Genomic DNA, 22,500 nt, shown 5'->3' on the forward strand with positions numbered 1-22,500 from the left:
GAGAAAGAGATAAAAAAGAAGAAGAGGAAATGGCGAGCGAGAGCGAGAGCGCGAGCGAGCGAGACACGGGGCTGGGGAAGCTCCCGATGATTACCACCGCGGACGCCATCTCGCATAATGAAGTGGCCGAGCTGTCGATGCGAGTGTGCACCTGAAGCGAGGGCGAGCGAGAGGGAGAGAGAGAGAAGCGGCTCCGTCATCTTTAATGTCCGGGACTTGAGAGAGACATAATTTGCGGAGAAAATTAATAGAGTGGCGGCGGCGGCGGCGGTGGCGGCGGTCGAGAGGTGGGGCGAGATTGATTTCGGGGAGGGAGAGGGAGCGAGGAGGGAAGGAGGGAGGGAAGGGAAGGGAAGGTAGGGGAGGAAGGGAGGAGGAGAGAGGGAGGGAGGTACTGAAGGAAAGGGAGGGAGGAAAGGGGAAGGTGAGCGGTTATGATGGAAGTGGTGCGACAGAGACAAGGAGAGAGGGGAAGGGGAGGGAGAGGGAGAAGGAAAAGGAGGAGTGGGGGAGAGGAGGAGGAAGAGGGAGGGAGAGAGAGAAGTGGGAGCGATGGAGAGAGAGACTCACACACACACACACACACGTTTATATGTATGTGTGTTTATATTTTCCCCCTAAAATGAAGTGACTCTGCAGTTCCTAGTGATCTGCCTGAGCGCCCGAGGACTCCTTTTCTTCCCCGTGGACACTCTCGCGCTCACTTTCCGCGACCTGAGGCTGTTTCTGCCTTGGCCATGACTGCCGACAGAAATAATGGCGGGAAAATTCTACAAGTATTTCCTTTTGTTTTTAACTGAAGTGTGGGAGGGATAGGCTTTTATTATGGCATATTTAAGGGTCGTTCTGTTCGCAATCATTTTAACAAAGCCATTGCAAGGGAAGCCAGGGTAGAGCGTGGCATGAGAATGTTCGTGGGAGTTCGTTATCTTGATAATAACGATGATGATAATAAGAATAGGGATTATTATTGTTGTTGTTGTTTTTTTGCTGTTATTTTTATTAGTTGTTATTAGTGTTATTATTAATATTGTTGTTGTTGTGATTATTATTATTATTATTATTATTATTATTATTATTATTATTATTATTATTATTATTATCGTTATAATTTTTATTATCATTATCATTATTATTATTGTTGATGTTTTTGTAATTGTTGTTGTTATTATTTTTATTATTTTTATCATTGTGATTATTGTTATTATTATTATTATTATTATTATTATTATTATTATTATCATCATCATCATCATCATCATCATCATCATCATCATCATCATCATCATCATCATCATCATCATCATCATCATCATCATCATCATCATCATCATTGTTATTGTTATTACTATTACCCTTAATAATATCTTCATAAAAATGTAAAACTGATTTTTGAAGTTGAATCAGCACATCGAAGTCGGAGACCCCGACCACAGGCGTCCCCCGTTGAAGCGAGACCGCCCCTGACCCCTGGCTCTCTTGCAGCGACCTGTCCCAGACGGAGCTGGTGTGCGACTGCGGGCTGCGGTGGCTGGCGGAGGCGTCGGCGACCAAGCGGGTGCGCGTCACGGTGGCCACCAAGTGCTTCCGGCCGAGGGACTTCAACGGCACGCAGTTCAAGAAGCTGCAGCCGGAGAACTTCCAGTGCCGTAGGTGTTTCTGTGTTTTTTTTTTTTTTTTTTTTTGGGGGGGGGGGATTCCTTGGGGGGGGGAAACACCCGCTTAAATTCGAGAAGGTTAAGTGGGGTGTTCCGTTGGGTGCGCGCATTCGGACGCGTTGGTTGTTTAGTGTTGTGTGTGCGAATGAACACTTGGTTGCAAGTGAGTCAGTTATGCAAACGTGTAATACAAAATTCAGGTAGGTCGACAATGATGACTTTTTTTTCTTTTTTTCTTTTTTTCCATTTAATAAGAAATAGGTGGTTTCTTTTTTATTATTATTATTTTTTTTTTATATTTTCCCGCTTCTTATAACATTTTCTCTTGACCTTATTCCAATTCTTATCCTTCTCTTTCTGCTCCATTTTTTTCTTATCTTTGTCTTCTTTCTTCTACAGCTCTTCTTGATCGTCATTTTTGTATACCATCCTCCGCCTCTCTCTCTCTCTCTCTCTCTCTCTCTCTCTCTCTCTCTCTCTCTCTCTCTCCCTCCCTCTCTCTCTCTCTCTCTCTCTCTCTCTCTCTCTCTCTCTCTCTCTCTCTCCCTCCCTCCCTCCCTCCCTCCCTCCCTCCCTCCCTCCCTCCTCTCCTCCCTCCCTCCCTCCCTCTTTCCCTTTTTCCCTCTTTCCCTCTTTCCCTCTTTCCCTCTTTCCCTCTCTTCCTTTCTCCCTCCCCTCCTCTCCACTCCCCTCCCCCAAGCAACCCTGTGCATGTCGCGAGTTGAGAGTATAATGGTATTTTTAAGAAATGTAATACTTGGATAGTGTTACGATGTATGTGACGTGGTTAGATTTTGATTTATTATTAACCTTTTCTGGTTGGTTGTATGCTTTTCAAAGTGTCATATTGTTTTCTGAAAAATATGGTTTGATATGAGAAAAATCTATGTTCATTTATTTTTTCCAAATGTCCCTTTTTAACTCACGTTTTTATGACTGAAACTTCAGTGACGTTATGTTCAATATTTACCAAAATCTCTCTCTTTCACCAGATGGTCCAGGGCTGTCTGTGGTGGAGCTAGAGCCAACGTTAGACCAGGTGGTGTTTGCAGGAGACTCACTCCGCCTCCGGTGCCGAGTCACAAGTGCAGAGGATAACCACCGCGTGTGGTGGGCACGTGGGGACGCTCACTTCCAGGCCAGGCGGCTAGGGAGCTCTGCTAACTACACGGACTATCTGGAACCTCACCACCAGCACCAGCAACGTGGTGGAGCAAAGTTCAAAACGACCTACTTACCAGATGCTGTTGAAAGGTTTGTTTGTTTTTTGCCGATGAAGGGATTGAATATTTAACTGAATGGTTTATAATTACAAATTTATAACCCCTTAATGACTTGCTATGATGACTCTTTAAAAAGTACATAAAAGGTTACATAAAACTGCATGTGGCCATATATTAAGACCATTTGTGCTTCCCACAGCATGGTTGAAATACAAGAACTAAATAACACACACAGTGGAGAGTGGTCTTGCCTGGTACAGGGTGAGAAGGGTAACCACACTCGTACTGTCAGTATATACGTCATTGCTCATGACACCAAATACTGCCCTACTAACGGTAAGTGTTTGACAGTGAGTCACAATTCTTATTACTTGCTGATGCAACAAGTGTTGAACTTTTATTTAATTTTTCAATCGACATAATTGGAAATGCAAATATCAAACACATGTAGTATGATGATAAAATGGAAATTAAAAAGTAATGGATGTGTTGTTATCGTTTTCAGTGACAAGCAATAACCGTGGGTCATATGTATGGCCTAGAACAGTTGCTGGGGTCACTGTAGAGTTGGAGTGTGCAGGGATATTACCAACACATCATAGGGAGATCAAGTTCTCTGGCAGGTCCCCTTCATCATCACTTCCAGCTATGCGAGTTGCTAAGCATGCTTGCACCAATGAGGGCTCTTGGCACGAGTTGGATACATCTGACTGCCCTTTTGTGTCAGAGACAACAAAGATACTAGAGCAGTTTGCATCCACAAACATCTCAGCAAGCAAGACAACACTTGTTGATAGCATTAGGAGTCTGAGTAACTTTACTCGTGACAGAAAGATCTTGAGGGATGCCATGGATATAGTATTCTTAGCACAGACAGTGGAACAGTACACAAACCTTCAAGCTACACTCAGTGGAGCCAAGGAAACTGCCACAAAGTTGATTGATATCGTCAGTTCTTCAATGGCAGCAACAAAAGGTTAGTAGTTTTGTGGGGGTTGTTAAAACCTTTTTCCAACACTGAATAATTTTGCAGCCTGAATTTGGCTTTGTAAATGGTTATATGATCACAGAACACAAGCACTAACATGGTAAAAATGTAAATGAAATACAGGACCTTACTTTCTTTTGTATTGTCAATGCATTCCCAGTTTTACCTGACCTTGGCTTTCCTTGAGAGATATGATATAGATCATGTTCTAGTTGGTCCCTATGAAAAACTGTTGTTATTATTTTAGGATTTTTAACATGGCAATTAGTCATAATTTTTTCTTCTATTATGGCTGTTTCATTTTATTGCTATTGTAAAAGTTAGTTTTGAACTATTTTGGGGTAGTTGAAATGTTTTACATTGATTGCAAGTTAATTTGGTATGGATTAGTCTCAGGTAACTGTTAGAGTTAGATGAGGGGATATGTATCATTGTCAACATCAGTGAACTAGAACATTGCAAAAGTGGAGGAGTTTTGTTTTGGTTAAGAAAATTTATTTATTTGGTTGGGGTTTTAGTTCAAAATTTCTCTTTTGCAGAGTTGCTCAACAGAGCAGAGATATTAGATGGGTCTTGCCGGAGATTGCTGAACTGCTTATGGAATGTTGCCACATCTACTCCTACGCTTACCAGAGCAGCTACACCCCACCTGGAAATGCATCAGTTCACCAGGCAGCCAGATAGCTTCTCCGGTCTCACCTGTAACTGGTATAGGCTCAACGTGCACTCCACAGAGAGACACTTCCGGTGCAATACAAATAATTACTCTAAGCTTTTTAAGTATGTATAGCTTACCTTTGTTTTATTGGAATGCTGATTTTTAAAAGCTGAATGGCATGATATATTTGATAAATATATACAGTATATGTATACTCCCTCTGTATGTATGAAATTTGCAGAACTTGGTAATGCTGTAACCAATTTTTTTTGTGTCCATTTCAGTAGTGAAGACGAAATTCTGGATGCCCAGATCCAAGTACCATCAAGCCTTTTCTCCAAAGAAATACTCAAGGCAGCCAATGGGTCAGAGGAAGAAAATCCTACGGCAGCAACAAGCACAGTGCAGCTCCAGTTCTTTGTTTACGACACGGCAAATCTTTTTCCTAGAGTGTTAGCTGGAGGTTCTGATACTTGGGAAGTGACTTCGCCCGTTATTGGTGCTAGGATAGGCAACCAGGAGGAGGAAATGTTATTAGAGGATGGAGTTTACATCACTCTGCGGTCAGCTATTCATAGTCATAATATTATGCCAGTTTGGTGGAAAGAAAATGTTGCTGGTAAGCATGGCAACTGGACCAGTGAGGGTTGCAAGATTGTACGTATGCATAACTCTCTTATTGTTTTCCACTGTGATAGATTAGCGCATTTTGGACTTTTACAGGATATGGCAGCTTTGCACAGAAATCAGGCTGGTGCCAGAGGAGCTGAGTTCAGGCTGAGTGCTCCTGGTGTGTATGTTGGCAGTGCTGTTTGCATTTTATTCTTGATGGCTTCTATTGTTACTTGGGCAGCTCACCATCATCGAATAGCAACCATGAACAAAAATAAGCATTCATTAATGAACACCTGGATTGCCCTCCTGTTATTGGTGACCATGTTTACTGTTGGAGTTTACCAAACTGAAAATCAGCAGTTGTGTCAAGGCATTGGTGTTGCACTTCATTACCTAACAACATGCGTCTTATTGTGGATCATTGTGACTGTCACAAACTTATATAAAAAGGTTACTAAAGCTTTACGGCCACCTGTTCCAATAGAGGAACCGCCTCCGGACGTACCACTCCCACCAAAGCCAATGTTGCGATTTTATCTCGTAGGATGGGGGATTGCGCTCATACTCTGTGGTATTTCAGCAGCTGTCAACCTTCAGCAGTATGCAGGCTACAGCTACTGCTTTTTAGCATGGGGTCCTAGTCTTGGGGCATTCTATGCTCCTACAGCTGCCCTTGCTTTTATTCTTTCTACCTTCTTCTTGTTAACTGACTGCATGTTGAGGTCTCTAAGAGCAAACTATGCTGAAGGGACTGGGGCAACAGAAACAACAGAGCTGGAGCTGTTAGATGCTAATTCACCCAATTCTGAGAATGTTAATGGACCTGGTGAAGAGGAAATGAGTATTGCTTCACGGGATACAACTGTTAGTGTATCAGATGGGCAGCATAGTCCCCTGACCCAGTTGAGGGCTCATGTAGTTACACTTCTTCTTTTTATTCTTACATGGGCTGCTGCAGCAATTACAACTGCAGCTCCATTTGCATCAGTTATTCCTCATCACACAACCATTTTCAGCATCATTTATGCTATATGTGCTAGCAGTCTGGGTATATTTATTTTCGTCTTCTTTTGCTTCAGTCGGAACGATGTCTGGGAGGCATGGCGTGAGTGCAACTGTTCATTCAGTCCTCAGAGAAAAGAAGAAGAAGAAGCACATTTGACAACTCCTGCCAACAATACTGGTGCTAACCATGTGATGCCATCCAACAATCAGCCACGAGGGCCGGTGGGTGCACCCAGCACTCACAGCCTCGAGTCTTCACACACTCACCAAACAAACAAATCCTCCTCCGTGTCACACAGTATTCTGACATCAAATAAGCCAGAGAGCCTAAGCAAAGCAACAAATAATTTACAGTTGCTGAGCTTTGGAACTATGACCAATGATCTCCACTATGCACCAGAAATTTTCTATAATCCTAAACAAGTGGGTGTTGCAAAAAGGTTCTTCCAGAAACAGCGGTTAAAGCAGATGGTGAAGCAGAACAATTTGGAGATAAATAGAACTGACAGTGATTGTAATTCTACTGTCTATAAACCTAAAATGTCCAGAGCTATTAATTCTGAGTCTAGCAATTCAAATTTTGACCCATCTTGTCTCGGTGCTTCAAGTAAGGTAAACAACACTAATATACATGTAGATTCTATGTATGGTTATATACCAACTGAATTCCAAAAGGGGGGAGGAAAGCATGCCAATAAAGATCCAACCCCAGAAGTTTTGTGCGTTTTAGGCCCAAGTAGTACAGATAGCAAAATTACCGACCTTTACCCTACAATGCCACATGAGAGACCTATTGACATAGATAGAGGATGGTCAACCATACCACGCAAACCTCGAGCATTTATGGAGGAACCTTTGAGCCCGATGAGAAGGGGTGGATCCTTCCCAAGTATTGTTGAAGAGGGACATTTAACATCACAAGCCACCAGCCAAAGCTCTGCCCTTGAACAGCTGCATTTTCTGCCTCAGGAGCAGTTAGAGCAGCAGCAATTATTCAGTTATCCAATCTTGGGTCAAGTGTCACCAATGACACAACAGCTAGTTCAGTATCACAATCCAAGACATCTTCAACCACACTTAGATGGAGAAGCACATACACATAGAAATAGAAATTCCTTCAATTCAGATTTGACAGAGAGATCAGATATAACAGGATTGTCCAGGGGCACTGACCACTCCCGCATTGGGCGACACCATAAGCATCGTTCAGGAAGAGATAGACCAAGATGTAAGCCAAGGCGGAAACCACCAAGACCAAGAGGCAATTGTGCACATGATGAGAAAGATGACTGGACAGAAGATAATACCTCGCCTATTATTATAAATCACCTACCCTCTGGAGAGCATGGCCTGCAGTCCTCAGAATCAGAAAAGGATGGAGGTCCCCACCAGTTTATGTCATACCCCCAACATGTTCATGCTATTTCTCCACCAAGTACCCAGAGAGCAACTCTCCAAGCTGGCCTTGATTCGCTCAACTCAGTTTTGCCAGCAGAACAGACAGGGGAAATGCTGTGTATTGACATGACTTGGCCTCATGTCATGAACTCAGGACTACCTGGGAATAAGCATGGAAGAGTTAGACCAGATAAAGCCAATGGCCATAGCTATTCTCCAAACCTAGATGAAGTGGGAATGTGTTGTGGAGTGAACCATGGTGAGGAAGGAGATTGTGTGGCTTGGGATAGTGAATGTGGTGAGGTCTACTGGTGTGATGGCGGTGGTGAAGAGAGAGTAAGTGTTTGTGAAGTTAGTGGATGTGAAAATTCAAGTATGTGTGATGGAGCTTGTGGAACTCGAGGTGATCTGTGTGGGAGTCAGAGTAGTGATGGTGGAACTAGTGTTGGGGGTGCCAGTGTAGATCCAGCTGTTGGCACTAGTCCTCGTGGAAGTGTTAATATATCTGATTCCCCGTATGATTCACCATTGCATCGACTCCATCAAAACACCCCAGACAGTGGTTCTTTAGATTCAGGACTCCTCGGTTCACCAGGAAGGCCACCATATGAACAAGAGCTTGCCAACAGTGGGCCTATTCATAGCACACCCAAAGATGGGATGACTCTGTCCACAAACCATCTTTCAGAATATGATCAGTATGTATATAATGATGGAAATTCAGTACCAAATGCTGCAGTTGTACAAGATAACAATTCAAATGTTAGTGACTCCCATAAAGATCTGAATGACTTTTATTATCCAGATACTAGTGAGTCAAGTTATCCAGAGGCAAACTATTCCTGTTCCCAGGAAGTGAATGAGTCTTGTAGTCCAGAAGTAAGTAATTCTTGTGGTTCAGAAATGATTGATTCTTGCACTCCTGAAGTGACTGGTTCTTGCAGTCCCGAGTTGATTGACTCTTGCACTCCAGAAGTAAATACAGCCGATTCATCTGGGAATTCTGTCTTCTACCTTACTACGAGTTCTGTTGAAACAGTTTTAAGAAATGGTGAAAAATGTGATGATGATAGAGAGTTTAGTGACAAAGAAAATAGTGATAATAATGATAATAGAGAAAACATGAATGATAATGAAAATAATGACAATGAAAAAAGTGAGACTGACAATGATAGAAATACTGAACAAAACTCTGAATCAAATCCCAAGAGAGAGACTTGTGTATAGAAATTGTTTGTTTGAGGTGATGTACAGTATTTATATTGTAATAGTTCCTGTTTGTGGCATTTCATTTGTTTCTGTCTCGGAAGATACTTGTGCTATTTAACTATATTGAGATACTTGTATTAATGTATAGGAGTAGAAATGAATTTGTACAGGATCAAGATAATCAGTTATATATTTCTAACTAACATCATATGTAGTTTCTGGCTCAGTACTCAACATATCAGTCAACACATGGAACATTTTAAAAACACTTTATCTTTATATGTGGGGTAAAACTTTTAACTGTGCATTGTTTAAATGTTATTTTATGACAGACTTTTAATGAAAGTGACAACAATCACTGATCCTCCTGCCCTGTTACCTGTCAGTCTTTTGTTTATGTCAGGTCCTGATCTTGGATAATGTCACCATTCCAGGGCATTGTCTCATTGGTAGCAAGTTGAAATTTTGCTGCCAAGTAAATAACAGTACTTATAATAAGTACTTGTCAGCCAAAAAGTATAGAGTAGTTTTGTATAATGTAATTTATGACTTTGTTTTCATGGCTTTAGGCAGTGTGCAAATGTTTGTGTGATGGAAACTTTAAATATTTGGCTTGGATATTGTCCAGAAGTAGGTAAGTGTTTTTTGTTTTTTTTTCTCAACATTTTGAGGTTACGGCTTGTGACGCATAATCAGTATCATTGGTACATCCGTTAAAGAGTTCAGATGGAAGGGGGAAGGCTCCTAAAATTAATGTAATTAAACTGCAAAACTCTAGCTGTTCAGTATTAAGCATTACCAGTAGGTGTAAAACATATACTTGCCCTATTTAATGTATATGCCAAAGTTTGAAATGTTGATGTTTTGTGAAGCTGTCAGTTTCATGTTGGTCTTCACTGGAGTTGTGAAGGTCAGTTCGGTACGACTGAGCTTTGAACATTTATACTCACACCCTCCAATCCAAGTTTGGGAACTCTGAATTTTTATTTTGTAATACAGTAGCATATTTTTGGATGGATTAATACAAAGAAGCTGGTGTGTGCAAATTGTTTGATCAAAGTTAGTACTGGAAAAAGCTTTCTCCAAATTGAATTTAGATCTCAGAATGTTTATAAATTATTTATTGAATATATATATATATATATATATATATATATATATATATATATATATATATATATATATATATATATATATATATATATATATATATATATATATATATATATATATGTATGTATATATATGTATATATATATATATATATATATATATATATATATATATATATATATATATATATATATATATATATATATATATATATATATATATATATGTATGTATATAATATATATGCATAGGTATGTACATGTATGTATATGTATGCATATATGTGTGTATGTGCACACACACAATTACACACACACACACACACACACACACAATCACACACAATCACACACAATCACACACAATCACAAACACACACAATCACATACGCACACGCACACAATCACATACGCACACGCACACAATCACATGCGCACACACACACAATCACATGCGCACACACACACAATCACAGGCACACACACAATCACACGCACACACACACACACACACACACACACACACACACACACACACACACACACACACACACACACACACACACACACACACACACACACACACACACACACACACACACACATATATATTGTATGTATGTGTGTATATATGTACAAATGTACACACATATTGTATATACATGTATATACATATGCATTAGTTACAGGAGCAGAAACAAAAATATCATGCAGATATTCACCACCGATACTTATAAATGTATACTGTTTAACTGGAGGGGTTCAAAACTGACATGTAAGATCAAAATTAACTTTTAAATGTATATATATTATTTTTACATTGCCAGTGGTTATAAAATTTGTGAAGTGGCTTGGAAACATCATTTTAATTGTACAGTACAATGAATTGTGCATCCAATCAAATATATGTTTTGGCACCTTTGTGGTTGCTACAGAAATTTGAATGTGGTGGAAATTTTGACTGGCCTTGTTTCCTCTAAGAAAGTACATGGAAATGATTCTCCATTCTTTCACTATGAAACACTTCTTATGCACAGTTTCTGCTCATGAACACTTTCTAGAAACACATATTTAAGTTGTAATTTTTCTTTCTCATTAAGGTGAAGTTAATTTCTGTCCTGCACTGTCTTTTAAGTAACCAATGTATTTCATCCAGTTTCATACGTTTTGCCATAGGCATCTGCTTTGTTGTAACATAGAAAATACACATTGAATCACTTAAAAGGAAAAACATTACCTCAAATTATATTCAAATTATTTCAAAGTACTTACCATAAACTACTTAATTATCCTACCTAAAAAAGTAAATGTAAAGCTGTCAGTACTTCAGGTGGAGCCTTTCAGTCTTTACTGTATGATAGGGTCTGGTGAAAGCATTGCTGAAAGCACTATTAGCAAGCACTTATAAAGTCAACTGTATATAAGTTCTGTAAGTCTGAAGTATGAATCTAAGGATTTATATGATGTATAAATAAATATGTGAATTTTGCTTCATCTTTCTTTTCCCATTCTCTCCCAAATAAGACTAGTACCATAGTCTCCTTGTCCTGGATACAGACCACCCAAAATGTTATCCAATATATTTTGTCTCTCATTTAAGTGTCCAGAGAGTTGAACCGCAGCCTATTTTCCAAGGTGATCTTTCTGCATTCTGCTTAGACCATGATACATGAGTTCTCTTCTTTTTCCCACGTTTTTTCTGTAACTAGGCTATAATTAACATTAGCAAGCATTTCAGTCTGCACTTCTATTGCTACCATTGTCACTTATCTCATTTCAGTCCAGTCCTAGACATTAATTCATTATTAATCACAATGAATTAACAAGACTGTACATACAGCTCAACTTAACATTTACTTACTGTCATGCTCTTTCACATAGTTATCTAAAGTCAAAAATTTCTTTCTTGAATGGTAAACTTGGTTGAATTCCCATTGGGTTAGCACCTTGCTCTGTCATATATGGGTATATATTTATATTGCAGTTTACTTCATTTCATAATTTTCAATCACCTTCATATTTTTTTAAATAAGCGATTAAACTGACAATTGAATCACTATATATATAATAATATAAAATATATGAATTACTTATGAAGGTGAGGGGGTACTGTTAACAAGTCTTTAATCATTTAATCATCTCTTTTCAGTGATATAAATAGGTTCATTCTACACCTTACCTAAGGGATCTAGATCACTTGAGAGTCCCACTATTTAGGTCATTCGGGGCCCACTTTATTACAAGCCAGTGGGCAGTTAACAACTACAAAAAAAGGATATCTGCATATATTTGTGTAATGATATATACCAGTATATATTGTCTACACACACATTTTTAACATGTCAAGAAAAGTCACTCAAAAATAATTCAACTTTGATAGATACAAAAGACTTGTTTTATAATAAGCAGAATAAAATTACACAAACTCATGTTTACTATTCTTGATCACCATATATATACATATATATATATTTCTACATGTATAAGTATACACTATATATTTGGTGGCAATACCCATCCAACATTTTTACTGAAAGTTCTAGTTCTACTGACAATACTCTGAACTTTTTCTTCTATTAAGACTTCGTTGTCATTTAGACAAGAACACTCACTTGAGCAACGTTGAGACATAGCTTTGGCATCCTCACTGTCTGTCATTATTTTCTCAAACAATGCACTATTTGGTTTATAATATAATTCCAATGAGTGTTTTATTTCAGCTTGAATCTTATATGCTTCATCAACCTGCTCTTCACTCAAATCGCATTTAATCAAACATCCAATTAGAAATCCATCAATCTTAGAAAGCAAACTTGTGGGATTAATGTTGGACTGATGTTGAAATGCTTTTCGGAATCCTTGTAATCTTCCTTCTGCTTCTTCCTCTTCAAAGTCCCCTAGAATAGCATTTCTGTAGCCAGTGTGACTTAACTTTTCAAAATCGGTACGCAAGTCCCAGAGGCTGTCTTCACTGTCTTCTAAATCCTCCAAATCAGCTGATGGAGCTTGTGCGCTGTCACTGCAACTCGTAAATGAAAACTACAACTAATCTTAAAGTTGATTATTTTTTTTATGTCATAATTGTTATAAAACAGTATGTGTGTAACATTTGTGATATAAATCTGGGAAATACATGATCATATACATAGTTACTTATTTTTTCAGGGTTATGTTTACTGCTGCCAAACAGTCAACGACCCACTGGGGATATTCCTGGTTTTTGTAGTATGTAGACATGAAGTCCTGCACAAACTCAACAAAACATCCATTTTTTATGCTCTCTCGTATGTTCTTCATCAGTCTCATCTGTTGGAATATACAGTTTGAGGGAGTCAGTTTGTCTTCTTCATCTTAAAGTATCACATATTTACCAAACTTTTAAAATCTGAAATGGACAACATTCTATCTTTTCTCACAGCTCCACCTAATTATATTATATACAAAATTGTATTCATATTTACTATCCTTGCTTATATTCATACCAGAACATATCCTACATGCCCAGTGATCATGCATTCATTTTGGGCTGTTACTACAATGTGGAAGTCAAATGGGAGCTTTGTGAATTCATAAAATAAACAAGTCTTTATGAGACCCCCTGTCATGCCACTATCTTATTGTGATAAGACTGTTAGCAGGGACTACTAGCCAATAAAGTGTTAGGATCTCTATTAAGCTTCCAATTTGCCCAACACTACTTCCTAATATGAAATTTTGCTTTGGATTCAACTCATGATCTCTCTCCAGTGATCATGGTAACTGAAAATATACACTGCTTAGCAAACCTGAACAATGAATATATTTTACCTACTGTAATGGCTTCAACAATGACTAATCATATACTACAAAAACATACATTAAGAAAGATGGCAACAAGCAATGACTTTGCTTATCAACCTATTCTGTTCCTCACCCAAGAGTGTATTACAGTGTTTGTGTAATCTTATTATCTCGTGTTTGAGAAAAAAAATAATTACAAAAATCTTACCTGATAGGCAATGTTATGAATGGAGAGCAGGTGACAGGCAACAGTTTCCTTGGTCACAATGGTGTGGAGATAAGCACGAGTGTAGTTCTGACATGTTGTGCAATCACATTTTTCATCGATAGGGATAAAATCACTCATAAACTCCCGAGACTTTAGGTTGATCTGACCATTGTCGACAAGAGCACATCCAAACCTCTGGTTAAGAGAATAACAAAAGAGTAAGAAAGATGAATGAATTTTCCTGCATTTCTAAAAGTAAAGAAAAGTAAAGTATAAAAAAAAAAAGTTCAGTCACTGGTATTTATCATAGAATACTTTTATGTAATACAATTTTTCAAGTTCAATCTAGATTTACAGTACATAGCAAATCATATGCATCCTGCTCCAGACACACAAACTTACTGCAGTTCTAGTTGGAAAGACACAATCAAACATATCCACCCCCATTGCACAACACACAACAAGGTCAACAGCAAAGCCAACACCCATGCAGTAGCGCGGTTTATTCTTTGGAAGATGGTCTGTACACAGGTGGATAGTCGGCCAAAACTTGTCCTTATCTTCGCCTCCACTGTTAACCATATGAAACAGTGCAGACAAAAATTGTATTTATAACACAAAATACATTATGTATAGTGTATGTCATATAAAATTATAATGGTTACATGATCCTATCTTAATGATACCTACACAGATTTTTATTAATCACACAAATAGGAATTCCATGCAGGTGTAACTTTCAGCCTATTCAATTTCTTATGCTTTACCTGAGTCCACCAATTGCATAACCCGGGGCATCCCTTGCTATCAGCTGTTCTAAAGATATTTTTCGTAAATCTGGAAAAAGGCCACCTTGGATGATTGGGAACAAATTTTGTCGATCGGGATTTTTGTTGGCTTTCATGCATCGATCTAACCAGCGTGTAGTTCTGAAAAGTGCGAAATTAATTAACTATTAGATTAGGTCTAATATGAATAATATGCCAAAGATACTGGAAAATATTTACAGTTATGAAATTAGAATTCATTCACAACTACCTTTTTCATTTCCACATTATTATTTTTGTGTTGTTTTTTAATCATATGCTTGAAAATTAACCTTCAGACACCATCTGATGAAAGGGTCAATAAACCATACAAGTAAAATTTTACAATTCAACTATGAATTAACAACATTCAACTCCCTAAATGTAATACTTGCCGATAAGTTGCTGTTTTGAATCGTTCATAATCGGTCTCTTTGACGTCCACCACATCATCAAGCTGCATCATTATATCCGCTCCAATGGCATTTTGGATTTCTATACTTTCCTCTGGGGTCAGCATGCATTCTGAACCTGAACAGGGGGATACAGTCAGTAAAGGCTGAATTTAAAAAGAGCAGATGCTAATGCTACATTTGGAACTCCTTGTCTTGCTCATCCAGATAATTTGTCAGGACCAGCAGGACAACCCAGCCGCATTCAGAATCCTCAGAGAACTTCATTTCCTACAATGCAACCAGATTAAAAGGAAACTCTCACTATCTTATCATACTGGTCTCTATTTTACATAGGTTGCTGCATAGGTTTTTTAACTCCTCTGATGCATATATAAATTACCTGCAACTGACAAATGCAAAAATACCCTTTGATAACAACAATAATGGGCTATAAAGTTACCTACCAATATCTTATGCCTACCTGCAACTGTCATTGTTCATATACAAATACTAATAAGATGTCATCTCACACGGCTTGCCTGGCTGCGAAAGAGGATGAGTTGGACAAGATGAACAACTTGTCCTGAATGTGAAAATAGGGCTTTTGAACAGGCAAAACATGTTGTCCATCTTGTTGGACAAGAAGTTCCAAATGCAGTAAAGTCAAATAGTAATCCCATACCAATTTTTTCCCCCTGAACCTACACTTTCACACATGTTACTGCCACATAAGTACATAATCATTAAGCTGTAGCAGTGTAGGTGATAGAAAAAGATTTTATTCAAAAATACATTTACTAGTAATTTCTTTGGTGAAATCAGTGAGAGAGAGAGAGAGAGAGAGAGAGAGAGAGAGAGAGAGAGAGAGAGAGAGAGAGAGAGAGAGAGAGAGAGAGAGAGAGAGAGAGAGAGAGAGAGAGAGAGAGAGAGAGAGAGAGAGAGAGAGAGAGAGAGAGAGAGAGAGAGAGAGAGAGAGAGTGTGTGTGTGTGTGTGTGAGAGAGAGTGTGAGAGAGAAAGTGAGAGAGAGAGTGAGAGAGTGAGTGAGAGAGTGAGAGAGTAAGAGAGTGAGTTTGTTGAGTGAGAGTGTGAATGAGTCTGAATGAGAGTGTGAGTGAGAGTGTGAATGAGAATGTGAGTGAGAGTGAGTGAGTGTGTGAATGAGAATGTGAGTGAGAGTGAGAGTGAGAGTGAGAGTGTGAGAGTGAGAGTGAGAGTGTGAGAGTGAGAGTGAGAGTGAGAGTAAGAGTAAGAGTAAGAGTAAGAGTAAGAGTAAGAGTAAGAGTAAGAGTGAGAGTGAGAGTGAGAGTGAGAGTGAGAGTGAGAGTGAGAGTGAGAGTGAGAGTGAGAGTGAGAGAGTGAGAGTGAGAGTGAGAGTGAGAGAGTGAGAGTGTGTGAGTCTGAGTCTGAGTCTCAGTGTGTGAGTGTGTGTGTGTGTGCTTACAAATTTGGATGAATGAAAAGCATAAAAACATTTCTATGAATTTGCTTGTCAAACTAACTGCTGATACCTTTGCATTAACTACAAAATATACAAACCATCATAAGGAGATTTGAATTTCACTCCTTCTTCAGTAATTTCTGCAAGTTCTAACAATGAAACCATCTGGAAGCCACCCGAGTCGGTCAACAAGGCACGATCCCATTGCATGAAATTGTGAAGTCCTTCAAACTTATTGAGCAGATCTTTGCCCTGGTTAAATGAAGAAACACATTCCAAATTAGAGAACTTGATATCCCATCACATACATCAAATAATCATATCCTTAATCTTTACTTCAACACGGCTAGACCTTTCAAAATATTTTACATTCCTAACCATGTCCTAATGGCATTTTAATAAGTAACTTACTGGTCGAGTTCCCAGATGGTAAGTATTTCCAAGAATCAGCTGGGCTTTTGCATCTTTTACTTGCTGAGGAAGAAGTCCTTTCATTGTTCCCTGGGTAAAGATAAACAATACTTGTATAGACATTCCATGCACAAGCCCTTGACAAATGCTGGAAACTTTCTGAACCATATTATGAATCAACCAATAAGTGTTCATTTCAGAAAGTATGACAACTGTGTGCTAAATATTCAATCAAATGCCTAACAGAAATTATACGTATTTGATTAAAATAATAAGCCCACTCATTCTCTCTCAATCTCTCTCAATCTCTCTCAATCTCTCTCTCTCTCTCTCTCTCTCTCTCTTTCTCTCTTTCTCTCTTTCTCTCTATCTATCTATCTATCTATCTATCTATCTATCTCCCTCCCTCCCTCCCTCCCTCACTCACTCACTCACTCACTCACTCACTCACTCACTCACTCACTCACTCACTCACTCACTCACTCACTCACTCACTCACTCACTCACACACTCACTCACTCACTCACTCACTCACTCACTCACTCACTCACTCACTCACTCACTCACTCACTCACTCACTCACTCACTCACTCACTCACTCACTCACTCACTCTCCCACACAGACACAGACAGACACACACACGCACACAAATCAAACCCAATACAAATGCAAATATAACAAAAATGGTGACATAAAAAATGGATGCAAAACTGAAGACCAAAAAGGGTACAATCCTATCTTACCTGTGTTCCAACAGGCATAAACATAGGAAGCTCCACTGTATAATGTGGCAGTTTCATAAGACTTGTACGAGCCTTGCTTTTACTGCATTCTGCCAATATCTTGAAACCTAAAGCTGGACTGGTGCTGCTGCTGCTTACGAGGCTAGCTGCCACTGAAGGAGCACCTGATAAGGCCGAAGAAGTTGCAGCAGCTGCCATATTCTTTTGGGTATGTAATGCCTGAAATCATTAAAGGCATAATTAGTAAAGCCCATGGCCAAGAGCACGGACATCACAACGAGTTCAGTAATTTAAAAACAAACCATTCATTAATACAAACAGTAAAATTACTAGCAACGCTTTATTTGATTTATGTTATGGTTGCAAGCAATATGGTCATTATCTCTTTGATAAGTGCAGACATATGCTGCAATGCATTATGCCACATATTCTAAGTATTTGACAAGTGACAATTTGAGCCATTCAACGCTGATAACATGATGTCATGTCACGGCTACTCTCAACTGATGGCATCACATCATGACACACCCCACATTATCAGCTAATCTAAGAAAGAGGGAGAACTACAGATAGAGAAGAAAGGAGACACATAAAGAGAGGAAGACAGAGAGGAGAGAGACAGAGAGTGAGATAGAAGGAGGAAGACAGAGACAGAGACACAGGCGGACAGGACAATATAAATCGAGAGAAAGAGAGACTAGGAGAGGGAAAAAGACAGAGACAATCAGAGAGACAGACAGGCGAAAACCACCAATTATATCTTCGTCCTCTCTGACCTTCACTGAATATTGAACCAGCTTATTCACTCACAATTAAACAATCTGATGCAAGAACTCCCTCGGCGTGTCACAACGTTGAGTGCTTCCGCCGCCGTCCGCGTGTTGACGTTCTTCCAGCGCTAGCCTGCGCTCGCATGCACTCGGATTCACACCCTATTTTCATCTCTTCTGGTACTCATATCAAGGCTAGAATCGCTCTTAATCAATATTTTTATTTAGATACAGATTAATACAAACGTGGATAAGACCTGAATTCCTTAAAACCCGAAGATTTTCCCCATTAGTAACCAGAGCCCGTTCGCGCAACAGGAATCCCTCTCAGTGACACGGACGGGTCGGACCTGCCAAGATCGCCCTCGTCAGCCCCTCAATCATCCTCCTTTTTTCCCCGTTTTTCACTCGCTTCGTCACCCGAGAGGGACCCAGCCGCCACCATGAGCAAGGGCGGAGGCAAGATATTCACCCCCACCAACCAGATAAGACTGACAAACATCGCTGTGGTGAGGATGAAGAAGGGAGGCAAGAGGTTCGAGATTGCGTGTTACAAGAATAAAGTGCAGAGTTGGAGGCAGAAGATGTGAGTCAGAGAATTTGCTCGCCTTTCCGTCGTGTTTGGCTCTTTGTCGTTTTCCGAGGCTGTTGTGATGATGTTGCTGTCACTGATGTGTCATTATTTATGAGAATTGGTTTACGTTTTGAATGGGTTGGGAGTAGGTCAATGTCATTTTAATTTTGCTTTTATGTTCTTGTCCATTTTTTTAAACTTTTGTTTATAATGTAATTTTTGGATATGAATGTATGGATATATTAAGTTTTACAGCATATGGACTTGACAAAGTGAAGGATTCTGTGATATTTTTCTTACAGAACATAGTTGTCACAAATCAAAAGGAAACAAGTTTTTTCATATATAAAATGCAAAATTTCAATTGAAAACAGAACCTGCTTGTATGTGTACAGGTTTTAAACCCCCCAATCAGTTCATCTTCAAATGAGGATCCATTCCGATCTCACCTGTCAGGACACAAGTGGCTGAGCATTATTGGCCTTTGCTAAATGTTAAACCCCTCGGCTGGATTAGTCACAGTCATTATTCCCCGCCCAGAAATGTTCTTACTTTCAATATGTCATAGAACGAGAAGTTATAGCATTTGTTAATTCCATAGAGGTACTGCTCGTTGTGTACCTTGTCTTTGTCTAAGATTTTACAAGGTTATGTCTTAAAATGAGCACTATGCATAGAATGAGAAATATTAGATTAATTCCCTAAAGAGAATACCCAAAATATTATTAGCAACAGATTAATTACAGAAATTTAGAATAAGCTCCAAAATTAAGCGCTCGCCATGCTGATATGTTAGGTTACATTTCAACTACGTATAAAAACATCCATTTTTTCTCCACTGAGCTATATGCAGTAAAATGTTTTGCACAGGTGAATCCGCCCACCATGACACAGAGGCCAAATGTCACTGGTGAAATATGTGTCAGATGGAGAACCAGTCCATACTCTATGAAAGATAAATCTTGGGAATTTTTAAAAATTTTGTTAGAGTTCTGATCACTTGCCATAACTTTTTCTCTGGATCAGTATTTTATTTTGAAAAAATAGAAAATAAATAGTGATGCAGAGTACACAAATACCAGATATATGTATATATATATATATATATATATATATATATATATATATATATATATATATATTTATATATTTTTATATATATTTTTTTTTTTTTTTTTTTTTTTTTTTTTTATCTGTAATTTTTTTACTAACTATAATCTAAAATTGTTTGATTTCAATCTTATGATTTTAGACCTTAGCCTTAGCCTCATTCTAAAGCTACTTGAATCCAACATTTTGCTTGTATTTTGCTATTTTGTCTGCATATAATTTTTGAAAGTTGATAGTTTTCATCTATTTCTTATAAGTTACATGATCATAGATATGATGATGCAGGTTAAAGCTCGGCAAAAAAAAAAGTCTTGGATACACAATTAATTTGATAATTTAATTGGAGTTTGTGATAGAGATAATAATGATTATGCAGATTTTGTGATACAGAGAAATATCTAGACCCTAAGATACTAGATTTGGGAAGTTCAACTTCTAGAATATTTAATTTTATGCTTTGATGTATACAGCAGTATTATATATAATCTTTAAACAGGTGCTGAAATATCCACAAGGATACACATTGTTTCCAAAGCTATTATTGACCTTATTGTTACAGAGAGAAGGATCTCGACGAGGTTCTGCAGAGTGAGACTGTCTTCACCAATGTCTCAAAAGGACAGGTTGCCAAAAAGGAGGAACTGCTCAAGTGTTTCAAGACAGAAGACCAGAAGCAGGTACGTCCAAAAGTATTAGAAAAATAATCATATCAGATTTGAATATTATGTATCTGTCTCTCTAATTATATATACATGCACGTAGAGTTAGGAGGGATTGTTATTTTAAGGCATTAGAACTGTCTTACAAATAACATTAGATACTTAAAAGTACTATACCTAAAAGTACTTTTGACAACAGTTGCTTTGAAGATCATTTTAAAAAGCATTTTATTTTTCCCTTTCTTGTGTGTGTGACTGGTTGTGTTTGGAGAAAAATGGCAAATGATAACTGTTGTTATAAACACAATAGATGTATTTTAGATATTCCTTTCCTAATAGACTTATGAATATACTTACAGATATGCTTGGAAATCTTAGAAAAGGGGGAGTTGCAAGTATCAGATAAAGAGCGGCAGGCAAACCTGGAGTCATCTATGAAAGAGATTGCTTCTATTGTTTCAGGTAATTTTGGAAACTACCATTGTGTTTGCTAATATATAGCATATTTTATTCTGTTAGGTGAAATCAGTCCAAATATGTAATGTCACTTATAATAACTTAATAGCATTGCCATTTGTAAAATATGCAGAAGTAAACCAAAACTTCAGTAATTCGCAATTCTAAGTATATGACGTAATCCAAGTGAAAAGGTAAACGCTTCTTGATTAAGATACCTTTTATCAACCTTAGCTCGGAATAATGTTTATTGAACGCATTTATGATATTTAAAAGGTTAAGGTACAAGGTATTTTGTGCTTTGTAAGGCCTATACTTTTCTATATTATTTTCTGTTTGGTATGAATATTGCAATATCTTATGAGATCTGCTAAGCAATATTTTTCTCATTTTCACCAAAAACTATTTCAGACAAGTGCATAAATCCAGAAACAAAGACGCCATACACGGTCACCATGATTGAGAGCGCCATGAAGGACTTGCACTTTTCGGTCAACCCGAAACGTAACAACAAGCAGCAAGCACTCGATGTCATCAAGCAACTAGCTGGGGTGAGAAAACTGAATGAACTAGCCTGTGAACTTTTAAAATTAGCCTCTGGTTGCAGATGACTTTGAACTCAAAAAGGAGAACGCAATTTTTTTGTCAAAAGAACTCATAATCTTGCAAAACTTTCAGGTGATCCCCATCCAGAGGGCGCAGATGAAGGTCCGAATCTTCATCCCAGGGAAGGAAGCTAAGAAAATCAAGGAGAAGATCGTGCCCATGTTGAATGTGGAGAGTGAAAACTTTAGCCCAGAATTAGAGATGGTAAGTTTTAGGCATCTGTTGCGTTTTTTATGATCAGATACAAATATATATATATATATATATATATATATATATATATATATATATATATATATATATATATATATATATATATATATATATATATATATATATATATGAATAAAATATGTATACAACCCAAACCTATTCTTAATAATGCAATGAATGTTGCAGTTTTTAGGCATGCTTTGGGTAAGAGAAACAATTTTACTGGTTATTTATATGGTTATCATCTTTTAGGAGATGTAAATTGAAAGTAAGTTGTCTGTACAGGATGCTGAAAAGTGAACTATACCTTTAAATATATGGCTGTAGTAACAACAAAAGGGTTTAATATATTGTAAAGTATGATTGTACTTAATCCTTTATTAATCACTGGGGATAGCATGTGCTTATATGCTGTGTGCATTGTGTGTTTAATTGTTTTTACATATAGATGGCTCCACAGGTA

General features: G+C 38.1%; 3 protein-coding genes across 7 annotated transcripts in view; 2 read left to right on the forward strand and 1 right to left on the reverse strand.

The window, feature by feature from the left end:
- The window catches only part of Remo (Remoulade), a 247,876-nt gene extending 238,744 nt beyond the window's left edge, over window positions 1–9,132 (forward strand). For both annotated transcript variants that reach the window (XM_070116749.1, XM_070116750.1), the window contains exons 7-12: window positions 1,486–1,649; window positions 2,651–2,912; window positions 3,081–3,217; window positions 3,387–3,857; window positions 4,409–4,649; window positions 4,812–9,132. In XM_070116749.1, the coding sequence (XP_069972850.1) occupies window positions 1,486–1,649; window positions 2,651–2,912; window positions 3,081–3,217; window positions 3,387–3,857; window positions 4,409–4,649; window positions 4,812–8,772 (5,236 nt within the window). In that variant the 3' untranslated portion in view covers window positions 8,773–9,132. The remainder of the gene's footprint in view (window positions 1–1,485; window positions 1,650–2,650; window positions 2,913–3,080; window positions 3,218–3,386; window positions 3,858–4,408; window positions 4,650–4,811) is intronic.
- A 3,093-nt stretch (window positions 9,133–12,225) lies between these two features.
- Tgt (tRNA-guanine transglycosylase) lies at window positions 12,226–18,591 on the reverse strand. Of its 4 annotated transcripts, none has more exons than XM_070116751.1 (10): window positions 18,460–18,591; window positions 17,650–17,868; window positions 16,906–16,995; window positions 16,593–16,746; window positions 15,056–15,191; window positions 14,622–14,783; window positions 14,257–14,425; window positions 13,855–14,049; window positions 13,024–13,172; window positions 12,226–12,894 (listed from the first exon to the last, which is right to left on the reverse strand). In XM_070116751.1, exons 2-10 carry the CDS (start codon window positions 17,845–17,847, stop codon window positions 12,360–12,362), a joined length of 1,788 nt encoding a protein of 595 aa, XP_069972852.1. In that variant the 5' UTR covers window positions 17,848–17,868; window positions 18,460–18,591; the 3' UTR covers window positions 12,226–12,359. The 4 variants fall into 4 exon arrangements, with proteins under 4 accessions (XP_069972852.1, XP_069972854.1, XP_069972853.1 ...); XM_070116753.1 differs by having other exon boundaries at window positions 12,226–12,885; window positions 13,020–13,172; XM_070116752.1 differs by having other exon boundaries at window positions 12,226–12,891; window positions 13,020–13,172.
- Window positions 18,271–22,500, forward strand: part of Sbds (SBDS ribosome maturation factor) — a 5,051-nt gene continuing 821 nt past the window's right edge. Inside the window, exons 1-6 of the mRNA XM_070116755.1 lie at window positions 18,271–18,599; window positions 18,738–19,005; window positions 20,663–20,780; window positions 21,122–21,224; window positions 21,630–21,769; window positions 21,897–22,028. Of these exons, the coding sequence (XP_069972856.1) occupies window positions 18,563–18,599; window positions 18,738–19,005; window positions 20,663–20,780; window positions 21,122–21,224; window positions 21,630–21,769; window positions 21,897–22,028 (798 nt within the window). The 5' untranslated portion in view covers window positions 18,271–18,562. The remainder of the gene's footprint in view (window positions 18,600–18,737; window positions 19,006–20,662; window positions 20,781–21,121; window positions 21,225–21,629; window positions 21,770–21,896; window positions 22,029–22,500) is intronic.

This window comes from Penaeus vannamei, chromosome 39, assembly GCF_042767895.1.
Source record: "Penaeus vannamei isolate JL-2024 chromosome 39, ASM4276789v1, whole genome shotgun sequence".
In the NCBI taxonomy this organism is placed as follows: Eukaryota; Metazoa; Arthropoda; class Malacostraca; order Decapoda; family Penaeidae; genus Penaeus; species Penaeus vannamei.

Excerpts from the sequence above, each read along its gene's own strand:
- Tgt (XM_070116751.1), bottom strand. The coding sequence starts at position 17,847 with ATGGCAGCTGCTGCAACTTCTTCGGCCTTATCAGGTGCTCCTTCAGTG. Across the intron at positions 13,173-13,854 it reads TTCATAACATTGCCTATCAG|ATGAGACTGATGAAGAACAT; the intron begins GTAAGATTTTTG and ends ATATTCCAACAG. Across the intron at positions 12,895-13,023 it reads GTAAACATAACCCTGAAAAA|GAGTTGCAGTGACAGCGCAC; the intron begins ATAAGTAACTAT and ends GTTTTCATTTAC.